Below are 23,958 nucleotides of genomic sequence, written 5' to 3' on the forward strand. Positions count from 1 at the left end.
CGTCTTTCGGAAAGAACAGTGCAGCCGGAAACTACTTCTCTCTGTGTACGTCTATGACGAGTCACGCCGGTACTGTAGTACTCCGCAGCGGCAGCGATCCGAACCAGTGTAAAATAGTACCAATGTAAACACTTATTATAGGTGTACCATAGTGGTTCAGGATAAGACAAAAACACAGATTGGAAAATGGATTCATGATGAACTCACTCATTATATAGATTTGGTAAATTTTGAACAGAAAAAAAGTTAAGGACTTTTATTTTATGCTCATTGCTCAAATTTCAAAATATGCCACGACCCCCCACAGAGCTCGCTGAGGCCCCCTTGTGGGCCGCGACCCCCCTGTTGGGAACCGATGTTCTACAGCATTTAAAAATCATATTTAATGTTAATTTCAACATTTACTAATACATTGTTAAAATCAAAAGTTGCATTTGTTAACAATGCACTAGTTAATGCACTGTGAACTAACATGAACATTATTAACTCATGTTAACAAAGATTAATAATACTGTAACAAATGTATTGCTCATTTTTTTAGATAATGTTAGTTAATATATTAACTAATGTTAACAAATGAGACCTTTGTGTAAAGTGTTCATTTTCAATACCCCACATATTGGTAGTGGCTCCCTGACACCCGCAAATTACATACAATAGAACAGTACACTTATTTTGATGTGTCGACTAACATTCTAAAGCACAAGTAAAAAGAAATGTCTCTGAAAACATTACATTCAGGTCATTCTCAAGTATTTTATTTTATACTAGTATATTATTTCCATAATAAGTACTCGTGTTCTTTTTCACAAGGTGTTGACAAAATTAGAATAAATCGCAATGTGAATAGTGAACTAATCATTGACCTTAGAATAATCATTTAACACTGTTTTTGTAGTATAATGTGTTTTCTATCTGACACATATTGGGTAGGCAGAAATTTCCTCTCACAAAGATACACCAAATTGCTAAAAAGCACTAACATGTCAGCAAACTAGATTTTGCAGTGACTTTTAGCTGAAAAATGCTGACATGATATGAACCGGTGACACATTTGTGTTTAGGAGGGAAGAAATGAAAATTGCAGCAGATCTTCAAAATAGGAGTAATCTTTATTTTTAAAAAGTGACGATCACTGATCATCTGACAGGATGTGTGAGTGTGTGTACATATTCTGACCTGTATGCCACACTTCCAGGCTGAATCTCCTGAATGAAGATGCCGAGTTCTCCGCGGTTCTCACTACACAATCCAACAACACTGAAGCCCAAACCGCCTGATACCGGCTTCTGTAGGTCGATGTTAGTCACGTACCGACCCTGCACACACAACATCACAGCCATATAATCACACTATTTGTATGCTCTCAGAAAAGAAATGACTAACTGTGTGGTCTCTTATTGCATTATATACTGAGGACACACAAAAAAAAAAATCTATATATTTGGCTCGCAATTCTTACATCTCTTATCAATACGATATGAGAGTTTGAAATGCTCTATAGAAATAAAAACCAATATGCGTGTTACCTGAGCCATGGAACGGATGATGTGTTTGTACTCTTCAGATGAAGGCTGTCCATTGACCTGCACTGAGAAACCTTCATGGCTGCTCTTGAGATCAGAGTTAATATATGGAGTCTACGAGAGAAAGATTAACAGAAAAACAGTGGAAGTGTATATTACTCCTCAATTGTGTGTTCCAAGTATTTAGCTTTACTTCTTTCCCCCAACATCCAAAAAATATAAATAGCTCTGAAAGAGCATGGAAAACTCATTTGTTTTGATAATTTCTGGTGAGATAATTTGTCCTCCCAGCCATCTGTGCACACATGTTTTTCATTACATTCAGGAGCTGCTTAATTAACTTTTTATTTCCCTCCCCGACTCGAGCGCGCATTCCTGATGAAGTACAAACCATTTCACATCAATTACTCAGACAAAATGTGCCCCAAAAAAGCATCTAAGAAAAATAACATGCATTTCACATCTCAATGTGTGAAGTCATTTCCTTAAAACATTTGTTGTTTGTTTGAAATTAATTGCTTATTAAACCATTGTCTTTCCAGCTTGGTTTCACAGATCTGCACTCTAGTGATTTACAACTCTGTCCTTGCTGTTATATCAGTGTCTGTGATCCTCTTTTTTTTTTTTTTTTTTTTTTTTTTGGAAATAGGCTCATTTTACAACTCCCCGAGAGTTAAACCGTTGAGTTTTACCGTTATTGAATCCATTCAGCCGATCTCCGGTTCTGGCGGTACCACTTTTAGCATAGCTTAGCATACATCATTGAAGTGGACAAGACCATTAGTATAGCATTTGAAGAGCTCTTTTCCAAAACGCTATAAATCCATTTCAATAGTTTTCAGGAAAACTACATTTTTTACCTAGACCCACACATTTTGTGAATAATCAAATTATCCTGTTGAAATGTTTTATTGGTTCAGTCTGAACATTTTGAACAATGATTATTAAATCATACAACAATATTGTTAATGATAAATTAAAAGTTAATTTTATTTATTTTTTCAAAACGCTATACATCCATCCATTTTTTTGTATCTTTTTTAGTAAAGTCATTTTTAGTAAAGTGTCAAACCTCAAACAAATAGTAGGCTACCAATTTCAACATATGCATGAAAAAACGAATTATTAAAAATGATCAATAATGATAACGATATTCAAAAAAGGGATGGGCACCCCTCCAGCACGCATGCACACACACACAGGCTACATACATAGCATGTGAGCAAAGCGGAGCAGCATGACGCTTAAATATAAGTAAAAAAATATATATATAAAATAAACATAGGCTACGTTTCACATTTGTGTTTACTAATATTACGTTACTTATTTCATCTATGTTGAGGAGGCTATGAAAAGGGAACCGCATGAGATGAGTAAGATATCCGACCAATATCGGAAAATATTTGGAGCGGCTCAGACATGATTTTGACCACTTATTAAGTTTTGTTTTGTAGAAAGCTTGTAAATTTAGTTTGATATAAATTATATCTTTATTTTAATAAATGTTTCATCAACAAATTGACTGGATTAAAACAGCAAATATCAGACAATATAATTAGGACACAGAGGCGCGCACGTGAACCGGAGAGCATGTCTAATATATTATGAACCGAAACACTGCGATGCTTGCCTCACAGACCTGAGAACTAAGCTACAGAAAACTTTAAATGTCTACTTTTAAACAAAACAATTAAAAACGAAAATAAATTGGCAACTCTCTGCGTATGTAGGCTAATTCGAAGTATCTCTCTATAGGCTTATGCGCGTTCACTGCGAAGATGGCTAGTAGCATCATCAACTTTATCTTTGCTGCTGACACTGACAGAAAACACTAGTTTATTAATAAACAATTCCAATGTTTCATGCATAATCATTACTTTTGCCGGTTCTTTGTGGCAAGCTTTATGCATGCATTGAGATGCGGAATAGGCAATTAAAAAACGCTCATATGGTTTCTCTCCCATTTAATTAAATCAATATATGTGATTAGCCTACTGATTAGACAAATGGCTTAAATGATCTACTACTATATTCGACTAGAAAACTAGGACTCATTTTGAGGAATGAATGAACATAATAAACCTCTGTTCAGAGTGCCGCCGTGCTGGATTGCGTGGAACGCTCATCGAATTTGAGGACTTATCGCGTTTAGGCTAAAAACAGGGCTGGTGCTTATCGCGGTTTGGAAAGAAACTGTATCTTGCAGTACATTTTAAACAAGGAAATATAGCGATTTGGCATGAAACGTTGATGGGGCAGTGAAAGTTCTGTCCACAGCAGAATGACACGACAAACTCATTTTTTTTAAAAATGGAGTTTATCACGTTTTGGAAAAGAGCTCTTCCTTTCTCAAAAAAAATACTAAAGTGTTTAGATATTTTTCCTATTTAAACTTGACTCTTCTGTAGGTGCACTAAGATCAACAGAAAATGTAAATGTGCTATTTTCTAGGCTGATATGACTAGGAACTATACTCTCATCAAGACACTTTACTGCCGTACCATGAGTGCAGCAGGCGTAATGACGCAGCACATGAAAATAGGCGGTTTTTCCGTTTTCCGTCGGTCTTAGTACTGGATGTAAATACAGAAGAGTCAAGTTTTAAAGGGGTGGTTGATTGTGATTTCACTTTTTTCATTTTAAATAGTGTGTAATGTTGCTGTTGGTGCATGAACAATATCTGCAAAGTTGCAGCGCTGAAAGTTCAATGTAAGCAGAGATATCGTTTTTTAAAAATCAGGAAGTTTAATACCTACAAAAACGAATCGATTGGGACTACAACGGGTTTTAAACGTCACTAACCCATACATTTACATCAACCCTCCCTCCGGAATATGCAAAAAAGGGCATGGACATATTTCTGTGGCTCGTCAAGTGTGTTATGTTCACCAGCTGTCAGGTGTTCTGTGTTCGGGCTTCCCACGGATGCTGTACATCTTCAACAATGGATACAATTTATGTTTGATTATGTTCCGGAAAATGATGATTGTAATTTAGCTCTCTGTGCTGCGCATTTTACGGAAGACAGCTTCAAGAATCTCCACGGATTCAATGCCGGATTCAACAAGAAACTGTTACTAAAACATGAAGTGGTTCCAACTTTAAAGCCAGGGGCAGCAGTTGTTGGGCCACAACCTGTAAGTAGGCTAAAGGCCATTGCACACCGAGTCCGAAATTCGCATCCGAAATTTTCGCACGTAAAAAAAAAAATTCGACCTCACGTTATGTCAGTCACGCTTGCACACCGCCTCCGAAACTTTCGTCCGTCATAAAATTAATCGGATCGGGTTAGATTTTCTGCGTTTTTCGCATCCAGAGCCAGCATTTTGAGAGGTCTTTTGACAATTCAGGGCCAGGGGGAGCTCGTCCTCGAATCATTGCACATATGCGCCGTGCTTTCAGTTTCGGTTTTCAATTCGATCAAGTGTTTATGTTCTTTTCTCTATATTGGATTATGAAATTAATAAACCTCCCCTTTCAATCAGATTGAAATTTAGGATCGAATAAGGTGTGATTGGGCAGCCTATTCGATAACTAATGTATTATTTGGGCACAATATATACACGATATACACAATAACAGCCTAGCTGTTCTGTCTGCCCAGCGTTTCCACCGGGCCGCGCGCGGGTTTGTGTGTGTCCATACCTGGTCCATACCAGACACACTGCCAGTCTCCATTCAGAATCGATTTATTCACGGAAATTGGTGGTCTTGTTTTTAATATGTGGCTCCAGAATCGCTAGCAAAGCATCAAACTGTCCCACTGACATTCTGAGGTAAATTTTGAATCGCTCAGGATAAATTCGCAACTCCTTGATAAGGTGGAACTCTCCTTCCTCTCTGCGCAATTTCAGGATTGGATGGACGTAATATTTTCTCTTTCTTCTCTTTTCAATAAGAGAAAGGGCAAATCATCCTCACTGCTTGACGAATCCATTTGGTACTTTTGCGTTTTTCCCCGCAAAGGTTTAATAAATACGCAACGGACTCGGTGTGCAAGGTTTCTATGTGTGACGAAATTTTAGGCTGACGAACACGAAAATACGCATTCGAAAATTTCGTACTCAGTGTGCAATGGCCTTAAGATTTAATCATTTTAAATGTATTTGCATTTATAATTTCAGACGTAGCCCTGTGTTTTAGTTTTAATAGCCACTATACTAGTTATGCTATTTTGTGTCTACGACAAATGCGTACAAACATTATGGACCTGAATTTTGTATATGTACTAATGTTGTAAATGTATTTTCAAGTATATATAACGTTACTTCATGACGTCATTTTTGATTTGATCAAGAACATAAACCAGTGCCAACGCTGTTTGTATAGTAGCCAGTCAGTTTGATGCTATTGTGTAAAACAAATTTGTATAAAGTTAAAAAAAATATATAGGCAAATTACCATTCAGAAACGTTTTGTAAGAGCCGTGTGTGGTGAGGTTCTGCTTGCCTCTCTTCATCGCCGCTTTCTGGGTCTGATTCTGGCTCAAACTGATACTGCAGTATCGACACCATCATTTACATCTGACAGGAACACATGCAACTTCGCCCGTAAAGGTAATGGGCGTGAACCTTCCGGACAACGTGCACTACAGTAAACCACCCCTTTAAGTAGAAAAAATATCAAAACTCTTTGGTCATTTTTTTTTGTTCAGAAATGCTAATGGTCTTGTCCACTTCAATGATGTATGCTAAGCTATGGTAAAAGTGGTACCGCCAGAACCGGAGATCGGCTGAATGTATTCAAAAACGGTAAAACTCAACAGTTTAAAGGCCATTGCAAACCGAGTATGAAATTTTCGTATGATTTTTTTCGTGTTCGTCCACCTAAAAATTCGTCACGCACAGAAACCTTGTACACTGAGTCCGATGCGTATTTATTAAACCTTGGCCTTAACTCTGGGGGAGTTGTAAAATGAGCCTATTTTCCAAAAAAGTTGACTATCCCTTTAATATAGGATGCTGTGCTAGGCGTCATATTCGTATACAGGTAGACCTGCCAGAACTAACCCAGCGCTTGATATCTTTATATGTATTGTTCATAATTTCTTGAAATATGGTTAAAGTGTTCTGCTGAATGTACTGACAAGTATTTAAGATCAAATACAATATACTTTAATACCATTTTTATTGAACACATATTAACTTTAAATTAAATATAGAATAGAAAACACTACATTTCAAATTATAATAAAGTACTTTACATGTGCTTTAGTGTGAGCACATACAAATAAGTGTACTGTCTTAAAGCAAGATAAATTATTAAAACATGATTTAAAATGTACTTTAAAGTAAAATTTTTATTTGACATTATGAAAAGCAAAAAAGAAAACATTTTGAAGAATATGGGTAACCAAACTTTTGATGGGCCCCATTGGATTCCATAGAATGGAGAGTCAAGTCAATGGGGTCTATCAACTGTTTGGTTACCAACATTGTTCAAAAAATCTTTTTTTGTGCGTGTTCAGCATAAGAAAGAAACCCATACAGGTTTGGAACAACTTGAGGGTGAGTAAATTATGATAGAATTGTCATTTTTGGGTGACCTGTCCCTTTAAGTACACTTAAGTGGCTTTTTTTTTTTTAATTAAGTTATTAAGTACAGTTTTTAAATATATATATAGTGTATGTTTTTAAGATTTGAATTACACTTAAAAGTGCACATTAAATACAATAAAATAAACTTATTTTTCACATGGAAATAGGGTTTAATCTTTAATTCTAATGTTTTCTTCTGTTATATTGCGCAACAGAAAGTCAGAAAAAACAATAACAGAAATTTTATTAGGCAAACAGTTTTAACAAACTAAGTCGAGAGAGCCACGGTGACACTTTTGGCAGGTTTTATACAGCTCTTCTGTGCATAAATGGCCCCACTTCAGTCTGCTGCAGTAAACATAAATGTTCATAAATGTCTCCCAGAGGCCCTTCAGGTTAAGCGCTGTAAAGTCTCGGCTCGGTTGCTGATCGTGCACAAGCTTTGAACGCACACCAAACTATGTCAGCTCTGAGAGAGCGTGTATTTGTTAGTCTTCCAGTGTAAGAGGATTAGGTCTCTAGTTTGGCTCGTCCACATTTCAGAAATTACTTCTGCTCCACTTCACACATGAACTCATGTCTCTCTCTCGGTCGTTCCTGCTTTGTTGTAACCATAGCAACACAGACAAAGCCAGACCCACCAGTTGGCATAAACACCATTGCAGTTTAGTGTGGAGAGACACCAACAGACCAAAATTAATTCATCTCAGGTTATTAAAGGTGTTTGCTTTATTGTGTTTACTTTTGCCTAAGTAACAGATTTCCCTCCCAAACACCATAGCCAAGCGAATGCATAGCAACACCCTGGCTACCACTTTTCTATTGAAAATAAAAGAATAATCTTTATATCGTCTTTTCTTTCATCTATAATTTAAAAAAAATATTCTTGTGGGTGTATCCCTTGTTAAAAAGTAGGTACACTTTAGCATACTTTAGTATCTATTGCATAAAGAATAGACTTTAAACCAATATACTTAAGTGCATATTGAATGTAATGGTTTCAGACACATATCTGTATGTTATTTACAATTTAATGAAAATGTATTATAGTTTAAATTGATATTCAATCCAATTACCTGAACTTATTTACCCACTTTAAATTGGATTTAAGCATTTAAATGCCGGATGTACTGACAAGGATTTAAAATATTAACTTCGAATGTAATATTAAATAAACTAATAACCAAGTATATTACATGTTCTTAGGTATGTTAGTCAACACATCAAAATAAGTGTACTTCTTTTAAAGCACAAAAATTATAGGAACAATTATTTAAAATGTCCCTATTGAAAAATAAACATATCAAAATGTATTTGAAATGCATTTATTTCTATACCAAGTATACTACAAATACATTTACATATTTATTTATTTAAAATACCTTACTAAACTTACTAAGAGGGATATTAAAATACATTTTAGGCTTAAGTAGACTTTTTAAGTCTACATGAGTGTATAAAGAAACTGTAGTTTCTTTATATAAGTGCACTTAAAGAGATAGTGTCTTTGTTTCCACAGTATTTTCAATTTTGATATTTTTAGGTCAAACCGCTCTAGTCTTTCAGTCATATAATGGAGGTTTATGGGGTTCACCCTGGGTTCACATCAAAGAGCATGCAAATAAGTCCAAATTAAACATGATTTAATGAATCGTAAATGTAAGTACACATTGATGGCCTAAGACACGAAACGAGCGTTATAAATACGATATAAACACTGTTCGTTTTCTCACAAAAAAACGCTCGTTTCGTGTCTTAGGTCATTAATGTGTACTTACATTTATGAGTCATTAAATCATGTTTAATCTGGACTTCTCTGTGCATGCTCTTTGAGGTGGACCCCCTAAACCTGCATTATATGACTGACAGACAAGAACGGTTTGACCTAAAAATATCAAAATTGAAAATACTGTGGAAACAAAGACACCTACATCTTGTATGCCCTTGAGGTAAGCTAAAACATATCAAAAAATATTTCAAAGTGAACTATCCCTTTAAGTGGCCTTTTTACACTAATGTTGTATTAATGCATGTACAGTTTTAAAAAATATACACTTTTAAGATTTGAAGGACACTACTAATAAGGTCATGGTTTCCACAAGGGTAACTAGCTCTATTCTAGGAGTCTTACTTTTAGACTGACATTAGATTTTTTAAAAATGTTTTCTTTTCCACACAGGCTGTTAACAATGTTACGCTCTGCGGTTCATAAGTATGTGACTGAACTGAGCGAGAGGGAATGCCGGTGGGGTTTTGATAATCTCCATTCCTCTGTTCCAGCCTCCCCAGCATAACTCGCATACTTTAGACAGAACGGCTGCCAGTGCAAAACTCTCTTATGTCCACACAGAGCTCGAAAACCTTGAAATATGAAACTAATAAAGCTTTTTCCCCCTGACTAATTAAGCTGTGAAAATTTTCCAAGGTTTGCATTGTTTGTGATTTGAATAACCATGTAATCTCAACCATTTCAGATCAGGGCAGCAAAGATTCAAAGCAAACTATGTCAAAATTGCATAATCAACTTAGATACAAATCCTAAGATTAACTGTGACAGCAGACATAAGGCAGTATACTGCTTTTTGCATACTTCACTATATACGGTTTACAAAAACATTGTTCTAAGATATTTGTATTTGATATATTTTGCTGTAAAATATCAGTTTTATATTTCCAAATATGTATTTTAAGGTTTGGGTTGGGTTAAAAAAAATCCAAATCCTAAATCAATCACTCTGTTTGAATTGTTTTGGTGTTTGTCTAAATGAAATAAGTTTTTTTCCAGTGTTGGGTGTTTTTTCTTACATGCTCCTTCAGATGTTGCACTGATTTCTGCAGGGCGAGGATCTGGTGAAATAGAGGACTCTGCAGGACCGCTTTCAGAAGATTCAGCTTCTCCTCAGCGGGAACATCTGCTCCCTTTTCTTTCAATCGAGACTGTAACCTCTCCACCGCCTGCAGACAACGCTGGGTATCTGCCACACACACACACACACACAAACCCACACTTAAGCTCTTCAAGGTTTGAAAGCCTTTCATTTTTGTTTATTCTCTAAAGTTTTAATATTGTGTCAGAAATGGCGGCAGATTCAGTCTCCGGCAATGATGAGCTGCGGTAGAAATGTTTTATATAATTCACTTTCTTTATCTCACAGGTACATTATCCCCTTAAATATTCAGGGAATATTTAAATAATTGAGAGGAGAGTATCTTTGAATACATTCATCTCCAGAGCACCATGGAGTGTTTTCTGTGGAGGATTTGATTAGCGTGAGGAGGTGCTTTATCTTCTAATCATACAGACTGATACCTCATGCCTACAAACGCTATAGAACACATTCCTCTCACAGAACAAGAGCAACAGAGAAGACAATAATTCACAGTGGAAAGCTTTAAAAAACACTTGGGCATTGCTGCCTTAAAGTAGTCATGATTTGAGAAATCTAATTGTCCTTGATCATTTGACATATAAGAGGTAGCCTATGTCATGTAACGTTTATGATGAAGATGAGGAGGCTGGAGTAATAGCAAATACTTGTATATTGGCAGCTAAAAGCTTTATCAAATCAAACAAAAGAAATCCAAAAACACTGTTACATTTGGAAAAAACAAATCAAGGTTCTCCTGTAGGAGGAAATTTAATCGCTCAGCGCTTACGGCGCCCCTGCCCACTTGCGATATAGAGTACCGAAGTTATGACGCCACTTTGTAGGACACAGCTCGGAAGTTAACGGCGCATTGGTTCCCTCGATCGAAAAGCTATGCATTTTCCCCATAGACTTTTGGAAAATCGCAAAAAATAAGATCTGTGTTCAACAAAGAGTCGTGAACCTTAGTAATCCAAAATTAAAAAAAAAACACAAGCAGGTTATAAATGGTGTGTTTTTTGTCATAGATCAAAACATCAAAATATTTAGAGGCATTGTTAACCAAAGACCTTGTTTCAGGCGATTTAGCAAAAACCCATTCAAAAAAACGGCGAGGGAACCGGAAGTGCTAAAATGCTAACTCGCTAACAAAGTGACGTCATAACATCGGCACTGTATTACCGCCACACGGCATATTTTGCGCCACTGTATGTGAAAAAGTAGCAGTGTAATAAGCGGGATAATGTATATTCAGCCGGTTGTTCTCAAAATAAACCTTCGACAGGGTGATGACCCAGACAGCAAACTGACATTGAATCAACGTGGAAACGACGTCTCTCATGACATTGAAACAACGTTGATTTTTCTCATCGAATTAACGTTGAACCAACGTCAGACGCGGCATTCTTCAAAGCTAAATGAAAATCGAAAATTGGTTTGCTTTCATAACGTTGAAACAACGCGTTGATTTCAAGTTGATTTTCCGTTAGTTTTGAAAGAATGACGCGTCTGACGTTGGTTCAACGTTAATTCGATGAGCAAAACAATGTCAGATCAACGTTGTTTCGATGTCATATTTCCACGTTGATTCAATGTCAGTTTGCTATCTGGGGAGGACCCTGAAACAAAGCAGAGGTACATCATCCCTTACTTATTGCAGTGCGCATGTGGGAATTGTATTAATAACAGCGCATACGTTAGCCCTGTGATGTAACACAAATGATTGTAAAACAAATTTCGCTCCATCCTTTATCCTCATAATAGCAGAAAAATGACAGACAATCTGCATTAATAGACAAAGTTTTAGGCTTACACAATATAAAACACAACTACATATGTTGAACACCTGGTAGAAAATACAATATCAATAATTATTCATATTAAAGGTTGTGATTTTGAGGATATCATTGTGTTAAACTGCCATTCTGTTATTTAAGTGTAAGTACACTGTGATCTAAAATTTCTCTAATATTGGTCAGTTATATCTCAAGTGATAAACATCAAGTTTATATTATATTTCCTTGTTAGGGCCTGAGCAACAATGGTGTGAGGACCCTATTGGAATTGCTCAGTTTATTCAATTAGTATTCTTTTCAGCCTGGTGTTGGCATTTAAGTTGTTGAATGCATCCAGATTCTGGTGTTGTTTTGATGTTGGACTCCTTTTCATTTCTTAACCTCTATTTGTTTTTCCTATTGAAAAGACTTGACACACCCTGAAACACAGAGACCAATATCAATGCAATCAGTTTGATTACTGGTTTGATTACTGAAGCCAGGTGATTCCACACCTGAGCTGGCAAGATGGCTGGTTCACATGTACCTGGCCATGTGCCAGTACTCTGCTAACACAGGGCCAGGCCACAGTGCATATTGGAAGTATAATATCATACGAGCGTATGTGAATAGCAATTAACGAGACCACTCAACATTTCTCCAGTGTAATAATTCCATGCTGAGTCCAGAACACAAGTGGACAGCCCAAATGTGTTGCTAACAAAGTTTGTAGTATTTCCGCTTTTCTAGTGTTGAGAAAAAGGAATGTACCCCCTGTCACTGACATTTGAACTGCCTCCTCTAAACCTGCTCAACATTTTGAATTCAAAATGAGCTTACATATTGCTAACACTGTGAGTATCACAGTATGATAATGGTGTGATGTCACTGCTCAACATTTTGAATTCAAAATGAGCTTACATATTGCTAACACTGTGAGTATCACAGTATGATAATGGTGTGATGTCACTGTGATCATCGCACAATCTCACATGTTGACTGAGAATAGTTTACTGACCACAGAATGAAGGTTTTGCAATGGACATAACAGTCCCCTGAACCAAATCCCATTAAAAAAACATGTGGGTTGAGCTGAAGAAAACAGTACAAAAGAATGACTCTGAATCTGAAGGATCTGGTTTTGAGAGATTTTGTATAAAGGATAAAGGAACGGTCTCAGATCTCTTGATGTTTATCAACCTTATTCTGCAATATAGGAGAAGATCCAGAGCTGTGATCTTGGAAAAGGGAGATTGCACTAAGTATTAAATCAAGGGATGCCAATAATTGTGGAATACATACTGTATATTTACGGGGGAACATTTGTTTTTATGAAAACTATTTTTTCCCCAACCATTGGACTTTAAAAGGTTCGATTTTTGTGAATATTCTGAATGAAAGACTATGAGAAACTGCAAAAACAAATTTTAACTTTTGCTAAAATGTTCCAAGCGTGTCAATATTTGTGGACCCCACTGTAACTGTGGTAACTCCAAGTACTAAAACTTAATTTGCTACAACTAAGACTGATAGGGCATATGCAATACACATAAATGTTTCACAGCTGGTTAACTGTTTCAACAACAATGCGATAAACACCTAGCGCCTTCGTTTCAACACTTATCTAATGTAATGAAATGCAATACTCACAAATAAATATAAATAAAGACGATGAATTACCCCGCTGTCGCAGACTGGAGTATCCTTAGTATTTGAGTAGTATGTTAGTTATCTTCTTATTCGGGATCAGACTCTTGCTCAAACATGTATGGCTGAATTGCACCTATTACCATTTTTCAACATCTGAATTTTTCCTAATTCCACACGAGTAATATTGGGGACAAAATTGTTACCCAATCAATCATATCTATGGTTGTTTACTTCTAAGTTTTGAATGATGCACACTTTTTATTAGTCAAATTCATTAAAAAAATGTAAACTTAAGTATAGAATATAACTTGGCTAATACTGTTGTTAATGAGAAGACAGAAGACTACTGCAGGTTAGTGGATAAATATATTTAGCCTATTTATTACTCAGAATCGAACAGTTAGAAAGAAAATATATTTTATAGGAACATTTCAGCAGGCTCAAGATAATTAATACAGAGATCGTTATTCATTGTTTTAATCAATTGGCATCCATAAAACGTACTGATAATCTGCATTCTCATGTATGGACGTTCGATGAAAACTCTAACCGGAAACTCCCGGTATGTAATAAGTAGAACGCAGAAGTAGTTGTGCAAGTAGTTAATTTGCGTGTCTGTGTGTAAATGAATGAATGAATGAATGAATGAATGAATGAATGGCACAGATGTTTAACAGCTGTACATCGTGCGTCTGTCCCGTTCATTCACTCTCACACCTACATTAGTTAACATTTTATTTTTACATAACACATCTACTTGTTTAGCTTTTACCAAACTATATTGCTCTAGCCTACTGAGAAAAAATAGACTGAAATATGTTGAAATGAAATGTCTTTGTACAAGCAACAAACTGCAAATTAACATTTATAAGCTAATATATCATAAACACAATATGTTATGACTAAATATGAATGTTTAGACCAAATTTTGGATCAATTATTAAGTTAAAAAAAAAAAAATACTGCCACATCAAATAAGCTTTTGTTCGCCAATTTCTGCTCATATGTTAAATATATAGTATGGAATGCTTTAAATGAAGTAGGTTATTGAATATTGAATTATCAACTAAAATATCATAATAGTGATTATTCCAATATTCAAACTAATGAATTCTTACATTTGAAATACATTTGATAAAATGTATACTTTGTACAAAGAAAGATTACACTTGAAATATTGTTAAAATGTTGTTGTTGTAATTGTAACCTTTTTTTGATTGTGTTTTATTAGTAACAAATTTGGGGAGAGGATACATATTCCAAAACTTTCTGAAAATACAGAATGAGAATTAACTGCAAAATTACTAGAAATGTTTACCTTGGATATTATACAATTTGCATGCATACAAAATTTGTGGAAAAGACATTTTTTCCAAGATGTTTCCAACTCTAACTTTGAACCAATTCTGTTGAAATTCTGTATAAATACCATCTGTCTCGACCTTGCTGCCCAGTTGGGGTCCTTGTGCTTGATCCAGTACTGCTTTTTTCGGCAGCACTTGACATGGACTTGATGACCTGTTGGAGAGAGCGACCCTTCACCCCTATTTATCTCAGCAAACTGGTGGTAGATGTGGCAACAAATCCCCTGCGTTCCACCTCTACTGGGAAGAAACTGGTCTTCCAGCCATTCTGGGATGCTTCAGCTACCAGGTCTGAATATTTTTTTTTTACTCTCATAAGCCTCTTCAACCCCATCTTCCCATGGTATTGTTAATTCCACAACATATGCCAGCTTTGTTGTTGGAGACCACAGGACAATGTCTGGCTGGAGTGTTGTAGCCACTATTTCTGGGGGAAACACAAGCTTCTTATCAAGGTCCACTTCCAATTTCCAATCCCGCACTGACTGCAGGATGCTTGCATCCTAAGGTGTTGTACTATGCTCTTGATGTTGGCTAGCTTGATGAAATTTGTGAAGTTGACCTGTCCTGCCGATGTTTGTGAGAGATTGATTGGGGTGGTTCACTTCTGTTCCAGTATTGATGCCAGCTCTCTGAGTACTTGGTTATGTTGCCAAGTATAGCGCCCTTGGGTGAGATTTGTAGTGCACCCTGATAGAATGTGCCTTAGGGATGCAGGTACTTGACACAGGGAACAGGCGGGATCTTCTTCATACCACTCTTTTATATTGTGGGGGGGGAGGGGGGGGGCAGGTCGTATATGGCTCTGATGACAAAACTCAGCCGTGCTCCTTCCATCTGCTTCATTATGCAATCACACGGGGGGGCCCTATCTTGCACCCGGCGCAAATGACTTTGTACACTTTGAAAAGCGGGCTTTTCCCTCCACAGACGCACGTCGGTAAACTAGGAAATAATTTTTTGCACTCCCTGGGCGGGTTGGCGCAAAAAGGAGGCGTGTTTCGCCGCAAACATTCCCTAGTGCTATTTTGCAGTTCCTGAAAACAATTCCGCCACTGACCAGAAAAAAACCTAGTCTAAAGTCAGTGGCGCGTTTTTTATAATGCTATTTTAAGCGCGCATGCTTGATCATAATGTAGCGGGTGCACAACGCACATACACTTTGATTCTCTCATCAACACAGATGCAGCAGTTTTTATTTTTGCAAATCAGACATTATAACAAGAAAAAATATTAACATGAGGGAAATCATTGTGGTGTCCATGAAGATGTAAAAAAAGGTAGGCCTAAATTTAGCTTACACATTTACCCAAATTTTTCAGGCTAATTGTAGTAATGATGGATCAGACGTGTTTGCTCAAAAGTGGCAAGACACATATGTATATAAGGACATTTGACAAATTAGTTTGTCCATCAAGAAGACTGCGAAATCATCTGGTAAATTTTCCAAAATAATAACAATCCGCCATGCAACATGCACACCTGCTCTTATTGGGTATGTTGGATGAAGCTTTGATTGGTTTATTTCACATTACTAAAGTTCAGGTGCCTAAACCACACCTATGAATAAAGCCCCTTTCACACAGCGCGTTGATCCCGGGAAATTGGCGGGAAATTGCCAGAACGCCTTCTGTGTGAACGCAAACACGACCCGGGATTGATACCAGCATCGATGCCGGGTTGGGGACCTAGTAACATTGCCGGAATCAGTCACGGAACGCACGCTGTGTGAACAAAAGACAGGACCAATGCTGTAAGGGGTGTGTCAAATGTCTGCAAACTGGAACGAAGCAGAGACCGGGATCCTCGCTGAAGCTAGAGTCCACACTATCTGCGCTGAAGCTGAGATCGTTCACCAGATTTGTGAAACAGTATGCGCTTGTACGTTTTCGATGCGTACGTTACACATCTCATCCTGATGTCATGTGTCTTTCCGTGATCTTTACGGGTTGTTTATGAACGCATTCATAGATCCCGGCAAATCACTGGCAGTGTGAATGAACCGAAATCAAACAATCCCGGGACAAATGCCGGGTCACATTATCCGTGTATTTTCCGGAATCTCTGTGTGAAAGGGGCTTAATGAAGATATTTCAGAGCATCCCCTTTTAAACTTGCATTGAGTGGTCAGATTGTTAAAATAGGGCCCAGGGTGTTCCCACAGCATCTTGAGGAAACCATGTTCACCATTAGTCCACATCAAAATTGGTGTCCTTCGTTAAAGCATGAGAAAATATAAATAATTTAAATTTTATATATATATATATATATATATATATACAGTAAATGATTTAAAAAGTAAACAGTAAAACTTTCTCATTTAAAAATTTCTCATTAATACAAACTGTAATTAAGTGTGTTAAGGAACAAGCATGAAAGTGATCTCTGTTTAAATGCACTTAAGTGGCCTTTGACTTCATTAAAATTATATTATCCGCAAGTACAGTTTTTAAAAATTTACTTTCTAAGAGTGCACATTCAATGCAATAAAGCACACGTGTTCACAAGGGTTCTCAACTGTCACATCAAATGAAAGCAAAAAGATACAAATGAACTATTTTTAAAAAGCATATGTACCTTTTTATGAATTGTCAGACAGGTATGCAGTGTGTATGTATGCAAATGCAGTATGAGGGGACTGAGTTGTTGTGTGTGACTGGTTTGTGCAGCCATGCCTAGCTAACGCCAGGATAAGCCCCGGAATCCAGCTATTGGGATTCAGACATTGCGCTCCTGCTGAGGGCATTAGAGAGCCGTTCTAGCCTCAAGGTTTGTGTGAACCAGTCGAGGTCATTTCCATTCTCACGGAGTGTGACTAAACCAGTGTGTGTGGAGTATGTCTGTACCTCTTCAGAAACCACCGACTGTAAACAATCCCACAAACACCAGCAGGTCCAAGAAAACTTTCATACATTCATTTCTCTTTCCTCTAGGGCTGGGCAGTATATTGAATTTTTACAATATATTTTATTGTTGTATCTCACTATAGGAAACACCTCAGGCATGACCAATCCTAGAAGCACCAATTACACCAGTGATGTGGGAGTCCCGCATCCCTAAAATATATCGCTGTTAGCGTTCCCCACTTCATTCTTAGCATATCTCTTCTCCATGCAACTGCAAGGAGGGAAGTGTGGTGAGATGCCTCACTTCTGTGTTCAGAGAACCAGGGTTACGCAAGTAACTTCTCTTTCTACCATTCGTTTGGCATCTCACTATGGGATATAGATAACTCTTGTATTGCAGAAATACTGTCCGAGGCAGGCATGTCAACCAACTCAATGATGTATGAAACAAACATGAAGATTGTAACTATTTTCCAAATCTATCTATTCTCTCTCTTTTTTTTTAAACAGATAGCTGACTCACTCACTTTTTGAAAGTTGGATTAGTTTTGAAAGTTTCTCTTGAGTAATCCATGAGTTATGTACCAACAAAGCGTGAAGTTTACTATCCTGTTCAATAATAAAGCAGCCTTTAGTAAAAGAAGCCTCAAAAATGTTCATACGAGTGGGAGTTGACCTATGGTATTCCTGTCAATCCCCACATGGCATGAGATGGTCCTCACGGCAGAACACGAAATCCAGGCTGAGTGAATAGTTGGATCCAGATCCACCTCCTCCCACCTCACATATATCTAAACGTACCCATCTCCGCCCCCCCTGATCCCTAACCCCACCCCTAATCCTACCCAACTCAACTCCACTCCAAAGTGTGGTGGTTCCTTAGGAACTGCACAAAATATTTCAATGCCAGAAACACTGTTAACTGTTTTAGGAAGTTTATGTGTGCATTCTGTAGCAAAATGGGGCAATTAGTTTTGCTATCTTGCCCTTGCACCCCAACCTGTGAGCAAAGTATCCATCGTCAAAACCTTCCTCAGAGACTGCCCCTAGTGGAGACTGCCCTCAGTGGAGTCCCTGATTCGATCAACGCACAATCTTTCCAGTGACGGAGAGCGTGCATGCAGAGTAAAGCCTTGTTTATACTCGACGCGTCCACAAGAGCGCGAAGGGTGTGCGGCAAAAATTGCATCATTGCGGTGTGGGCAGTCGTGCGCGTTGGGTGCGCAAAACCCCATATTGCCTGGCGGTGTGCACGGCACTTTTTATAACATTGCGCGTGGTGCCGCATCCGAAGATCTACGACTTCGAGCCGAATCTGGCCGAACTGGTACGATCTGTACCATCATGTTTAAGATCCTTCTATAGACCTTATGCCAGAGAAACGTGGGTGCCGTCATCTTTAGAATATTGTCTTTGAACTTCCAGTTTCGCTGTCTCTCTGTATATTTCTATGGCATCGCTGTCGATGAGTAATTAGCTGGTGAAGTGGATTTACTTATTGTAGAGTTAACAAAAAAAAAAAGTTAACAAAAGTTATCACGAGCATTGTAATGTTTATCATAAGCATTGTAAAGCAGATGTCTTAACAAATGTCGACCAGGAAATTTTTTACAAGCAGTTCATTCATACCTATGCAAGATCGCTGTCAAAATACAGACCGGAAGTCAAAGACAACGAGCACAGCACTAAAAATAGGGTCTATACACAGAGACATTTGCATTGATGGGCGACCATAAAATCTAATTTTGTGAACAGGAACACATTTGCATTAAGCACCTCGTTTGCACTTGTCTAAAGTAATTGGTTACATTTACAAAATAAGCTTACAATAGCAGAATTAAGCCCTGCTGGTAAAATTAAGGTTTAAACACTCTCCAATAAGGCTTCAGTTGTTTAACTAGTTTACATGCAGTGAAAGTAGCCTACAATAAACCTACTGCATTTACTCTTTAATGAATTAGCCATTAATAAACTACTAATAAACGGCAAACTACTTCTTCACTGCTGATTCCTGGTGGTTTAGAGGAGAATTACTTCAAGTTCGCCCCCTGTCGTTTCACAGAATAGCACAACGGTGAGCGCGTCAAGTATAAACACCTCGTCCGTTTGGAGAGGTGCAAGCGCAGTCAGCGGAGCCTCGTGCTCGTGCGGACGCGTCGAGTATAAACAAGGCATAATGATACTATCACTTTGCGGTTGCTGAAACTCTCTTACTCACAACAGTCCCAGAGGAATAACTGAGGCAGTAGAGGCCATCAGTCCTTAGAAGACGTAAACATAGTATGAATGGGACCTTCTTCCACTTCTGAAAAATGGATAAACAGCCGCAAATTGACCTGATGCGCACCTCTGCCTGAAACACTTGATAGAGGAGTTCAGTCGGAGACCTATGTTGAGTATCTCTTGTGTGGGCACCATGCAGCTTTTGATCTTGTTTATTTTGAAACCCAAGTTTTATAAATGAGATTCGAGAACTTGTGTATCAATCTTCTGCCTGCTGCCGTGACAGAGCACAGAGGAGCAGATCTTCCAAATAAGCTGACACTCTGAGACCCACTATTCTCAACAGAGCTGTGTCAGAGCTGCTTAGAAACATTTGCTGAACAATCTCGGGGCTAATTAGAGCCCAAAAGAAAATATCAAACATTCATAGGCTGTGCCTTGATGGGCAAACTTGAGAGAAATTTTATGTGGACCATCCTTTAGATGGACTGACGTAAGCCAGTCTTTGGGACGAATAAAGTGAGATAGCCTAAAAGTCAGCATTTTGATGTTGTAAATTCTGAGGTGATTGTTGAGGTTCCCCATATCCAGAGTGGGTTCTTGCGTAACTCTGCAAGTGAAAAGGGGTGAAACAACATAGGAGGCACAGGGTGAGCTGGTGCCAACACTCCAACAAGAGAACTTCCTTTCTTTGGACATTCCCAACTCTTCCATATTATGAATGTCCAGCCTAAAGAAACCTTTAACAGGCACCCTATGTGAGAATGGCTTGTCCCAGAAATGTTGCATTTCTGCAACGCATCCTGGGATGGCTGGAATCACTTGCTTGACTGGGCAAGTGCGTCATGACAGCCTCTTCCCATCATATAATTCCATTCACAAGTCCTGGCGTTCTTACTTCTTCCTGGGCAGTGTATAGAGAGTTTAGCAGCTGCTTCACTAAGATCCCATTCCCCTGGTATGGGGGAGGGGGACTCATCTATGGCATTGCCAGGTCAAGAAGAAAGATTAGATGAGATTTCTTCTTCCAAATCCTCTTCCAAGAGACGAGCAATCACCTCATCATCTTCCTCCTCCACCTCATTGTCCCCTGCCAAGGAGTCTGATGCAAAGAGGGAGATTAAGTTCAGGACAGATATCATCCATCAGCTCTCACCAGTGCTGAGGAACAACCTCATCTATGTCCACGGGAGATGCTGAAAAACTTGGGTCCCCTTTAGGCATGACTGCGACTCGTATTCTGCCTTCTAAAACTTTTAAAGGGAAATGAAAGCAATGCGGGCAGCACTCGGGATTAGAAAGCGCATCCTGAGTGTGTCTAACTCCCAAACACTCTATGCACAGAGGGTGAGAGTCTTTAGAAGAAATATGGATGTGCTCGCACCTCGCAGTCGCCATTTCAGAGATGGGAACCCCAGGGGATAAACGAGATTACCACAACATGCCTCTCGAAATAGGGTCTTATCAGCAGTTATTCCCATAATATGGCGGGATCGGCCAATCCATCACACCACTTACTGAGAAAAACTGAGAAAAAGGAGCTGTAACTGCTTGAGAAAGAAAGTGAGAACTTGATTTGCTGGTCCCCACTACAATGAATAGGAAAACAGTAGAAAGATATTCATTTTACCAGTGAATATTTCCTCAGAAAAGCAGCCACGTTTGGTGACATACCTAAGATAATGGCTGGTCCTCAATAGTTTAGAGGCCACCCCTTGCAAGGTTCTGCTAAGTATAGCTTCCAAATAGGTTCTTCATGGGAAAAAGAATGAAAATTAATTGGGGACTGCTAGCAGAAATGTATAGTAGGGAGGCAGGACGTCTGCATCACTGTTGTGATTGGTCTGTCAACTGACCATATGGTATAATTGGTTCTTCCAGGATTGGTCACGCCTCAGGCATTTCCAATAGTGTGATACTGAACAAATGTTTGAAAGAGAACAAAAAGGTTTATTTTATAAAACATTTAGACTTTTTCAGGTCAAATTTCACTGCAAAATATTCTTATTTTTAAATAATTATTATTAAATACAAATAATAATATTTTGCAGTGAAATAAAGGAAATGCAGCCTCATATTTTTTTCTTTCGATTTTGGGGTGAAATATGACTCTTTTTCTCAATCTTATTGCACTTCGCTGAACAAATAATGGTTAAGATTTCCGTTCATGTATATAGTGTAATACTATTAAACTTTTCTACCACAAATACAAATTCACATTACATGCAAAAACAGGGATTTTAAGTTTCAGAAATCCAGAGAGAGGATTTTGCAGAGAGGAGCAAAAATGCCCTCCTGTTCACAACCAATTACCCACAATCCTGCACAGTACAAGACACCAGAGGCCATATTTCCAAAGAAATGTTATGACCAAAAATAAATGAACTTACCCATTGTTTCGATCATCTTGTGCCTTCGTTACTCTCTCTAATGTCTTCCCTCATTACCTGGGTTTCAAGTTATGCCTAAAAAAAAAAAAAAATTCACATTTATCTCCAAGTGCACGACTTATGGCACTCACATTTTTTAGTCTGTATTAATTTATTATGCTCACTATCTACTATGCCTGCTGTTGCCTGATGGACAGTTCATACTTTTTTAGTAAAATTGTAAAATGTCTTTTTGCTGTGAAATATTTAGGCCTACTGATAAAGTAAATGTAAAAATTACTTGTATATTGTTAGTATTATTACAAGATGGATTTAAGAACTAAAATCATCATTGTATTGCATTGCATTATTTTTTTTAACTATACAGAGCTTTACGTAAGTATGTTGCATTCACTTGAGGAAACAAAATCTACTTTGTTTTTCTGAATTATGAGTTAATTATCTTAGAATTATGAGATAATTTTTCATGGAAAAAAGTTTTTGCTCTGTTTTTCTGAAGTTTTTGAGATCAAGTCATTAATTCAGAAAAACATCATGAAACTAAGTATTTAAATGTCATCTTACTAAGACACATTATTAGTAGATATAGAGCAACAACTGATATTTATATTATTTTTTGTAAGTAGTCTTCTACTACTACTTCTAAAGATCTCTTTTATTTTGCCTACATTACAAGCTATCAGAAATTCATCTTACTTTTTGTCCATATGGTATAAACATTTTGGCCTCAAATTGGTGTTTTTTTCCTCCTCCAGTCAGTGTGAACTTTATATTCTCACTATATCACATGAGACATAAATGCCTGATGTATCAAATAAGATACAAAACATAACACATATGCACACTTTATTTTGATTTTCCTACGTGTTTTGTCTAAATAGTTTACTAAACATTTAAAAAAAAAAAATTTTTTTTCTTATTATTGTTTTATTTGTCAGGCTTTGCAGGAATATTATAATTTAATTATCAAAAAGAAAACCCTAATGCAAACAGAATTAGTTCTCCCTTTTGTCATAAATGAACAGTGTACCAGTTCATATAGAAACTGCATATTACAGCACTAGTCTTAAATCTCAGACAGGTCAGGTGACCCATCTCGTGGTTTCCATGACGATGGGACACAGAGTCTGGGTCTGGTTTCCTTAGAGACGCTTGTAAACGACATGACTAGAGTGAATAGCTACATTGTGGTTTTAAGCACACACTAATGTGAGTTTTTATCATCACTGACCACAATGGGAGGTAGACAAGATTTACCAATGCTGAGGTAAAACAGCCCAACATACATTATTTGCCATCGGCAGGCCCGAAATGGTTGGACAGAGATAAAAAAAAATATTTGCCCTATCAGCAGTCTGGACAGTGTCTGTAGAGTTTTGTGTTGACAAGGCGCTGCTATCTTGATGCTTGGCTATTTCTGATATGGTACTAGCAATCACAGTAAAGACTTTTACATTGTTATAAAAGATTTTTATTTCAAATAAATGCTGTTCTTTAGAACTTTCTATTCATCAAAAATAGTTTCCACAAAAATATGAAGCATCACAAATGTTTTTGACATTGAGAATGTTAATGTTTCTTTAGCAGCAAATCAGCATAGAATAATTTCTGAAGGATCATGTGACACTGAATACTGAAGTAGTGATCACAGGAATAAATTACATTTTGCAATATATTCAAAAACAATTATTTTAAATTGTAATAAAATGTCACTGTTTTTACTGTATGTCTGATGCAGCCTTGGTGAGCATAAGAGACTCATTTCAAAAACATATAACAA

General features: G+C 37.4%; 1 protein-coding gene across 9 annotated transcripts in view; it reads right to left on the reverse strand.

Moving 5' to 3' along the window:
• Positions 1-23,958, reverse strand: part of mpdz (multiple PDZ domain crumbs cell polarity complex component) — a 114,480-nt gene that overhangs the window by 88,615 nt on the left and 1,907 nt on the right. For all 9 annotated transcript variants that reach the window (XM_089125294.1, XM_089125333.1, XM_089125235.1 and 6 more), the window contains exons 2-5: positions 22,179-22,253; positions 9,869-10,038; positions 1,530-1,640; positions 1,180-1,319 (exon numbers count right to left, since the gene is read on the reverse strand). In XM_089125294.1, coding sequence (XP_088981420.1) covers positions 1,180-1,319; positions 1,530-1,640; positions 9,869-10,038; positions 22,179-22,194 — 437 coding nt within the window. In that variant the 5' untranslated portion in view covers positions 22,195-22,253. The remainder of the gene's footprint in view (positions 1-1,179; positions 1,320-1,529; positions 1,641-9,868; positions 10,039-22,178; positions 22,254-23,958) is intronic.

Source organism: Pimephales promelas, chromosome 1 (assembly GCF_988280905.1).
Source record: "Pimephales promelas chromosome 1, fPimPro1.hap1.1, whole genome shotgun sequence".
NCBI classification, from domain to species: domain Eukaryota; kingdom Metazoa; phylum Chordata; class Actinopteri; order Cypriniformes; family Leuciscidae; genus Pimephales; species Pimephales promelas.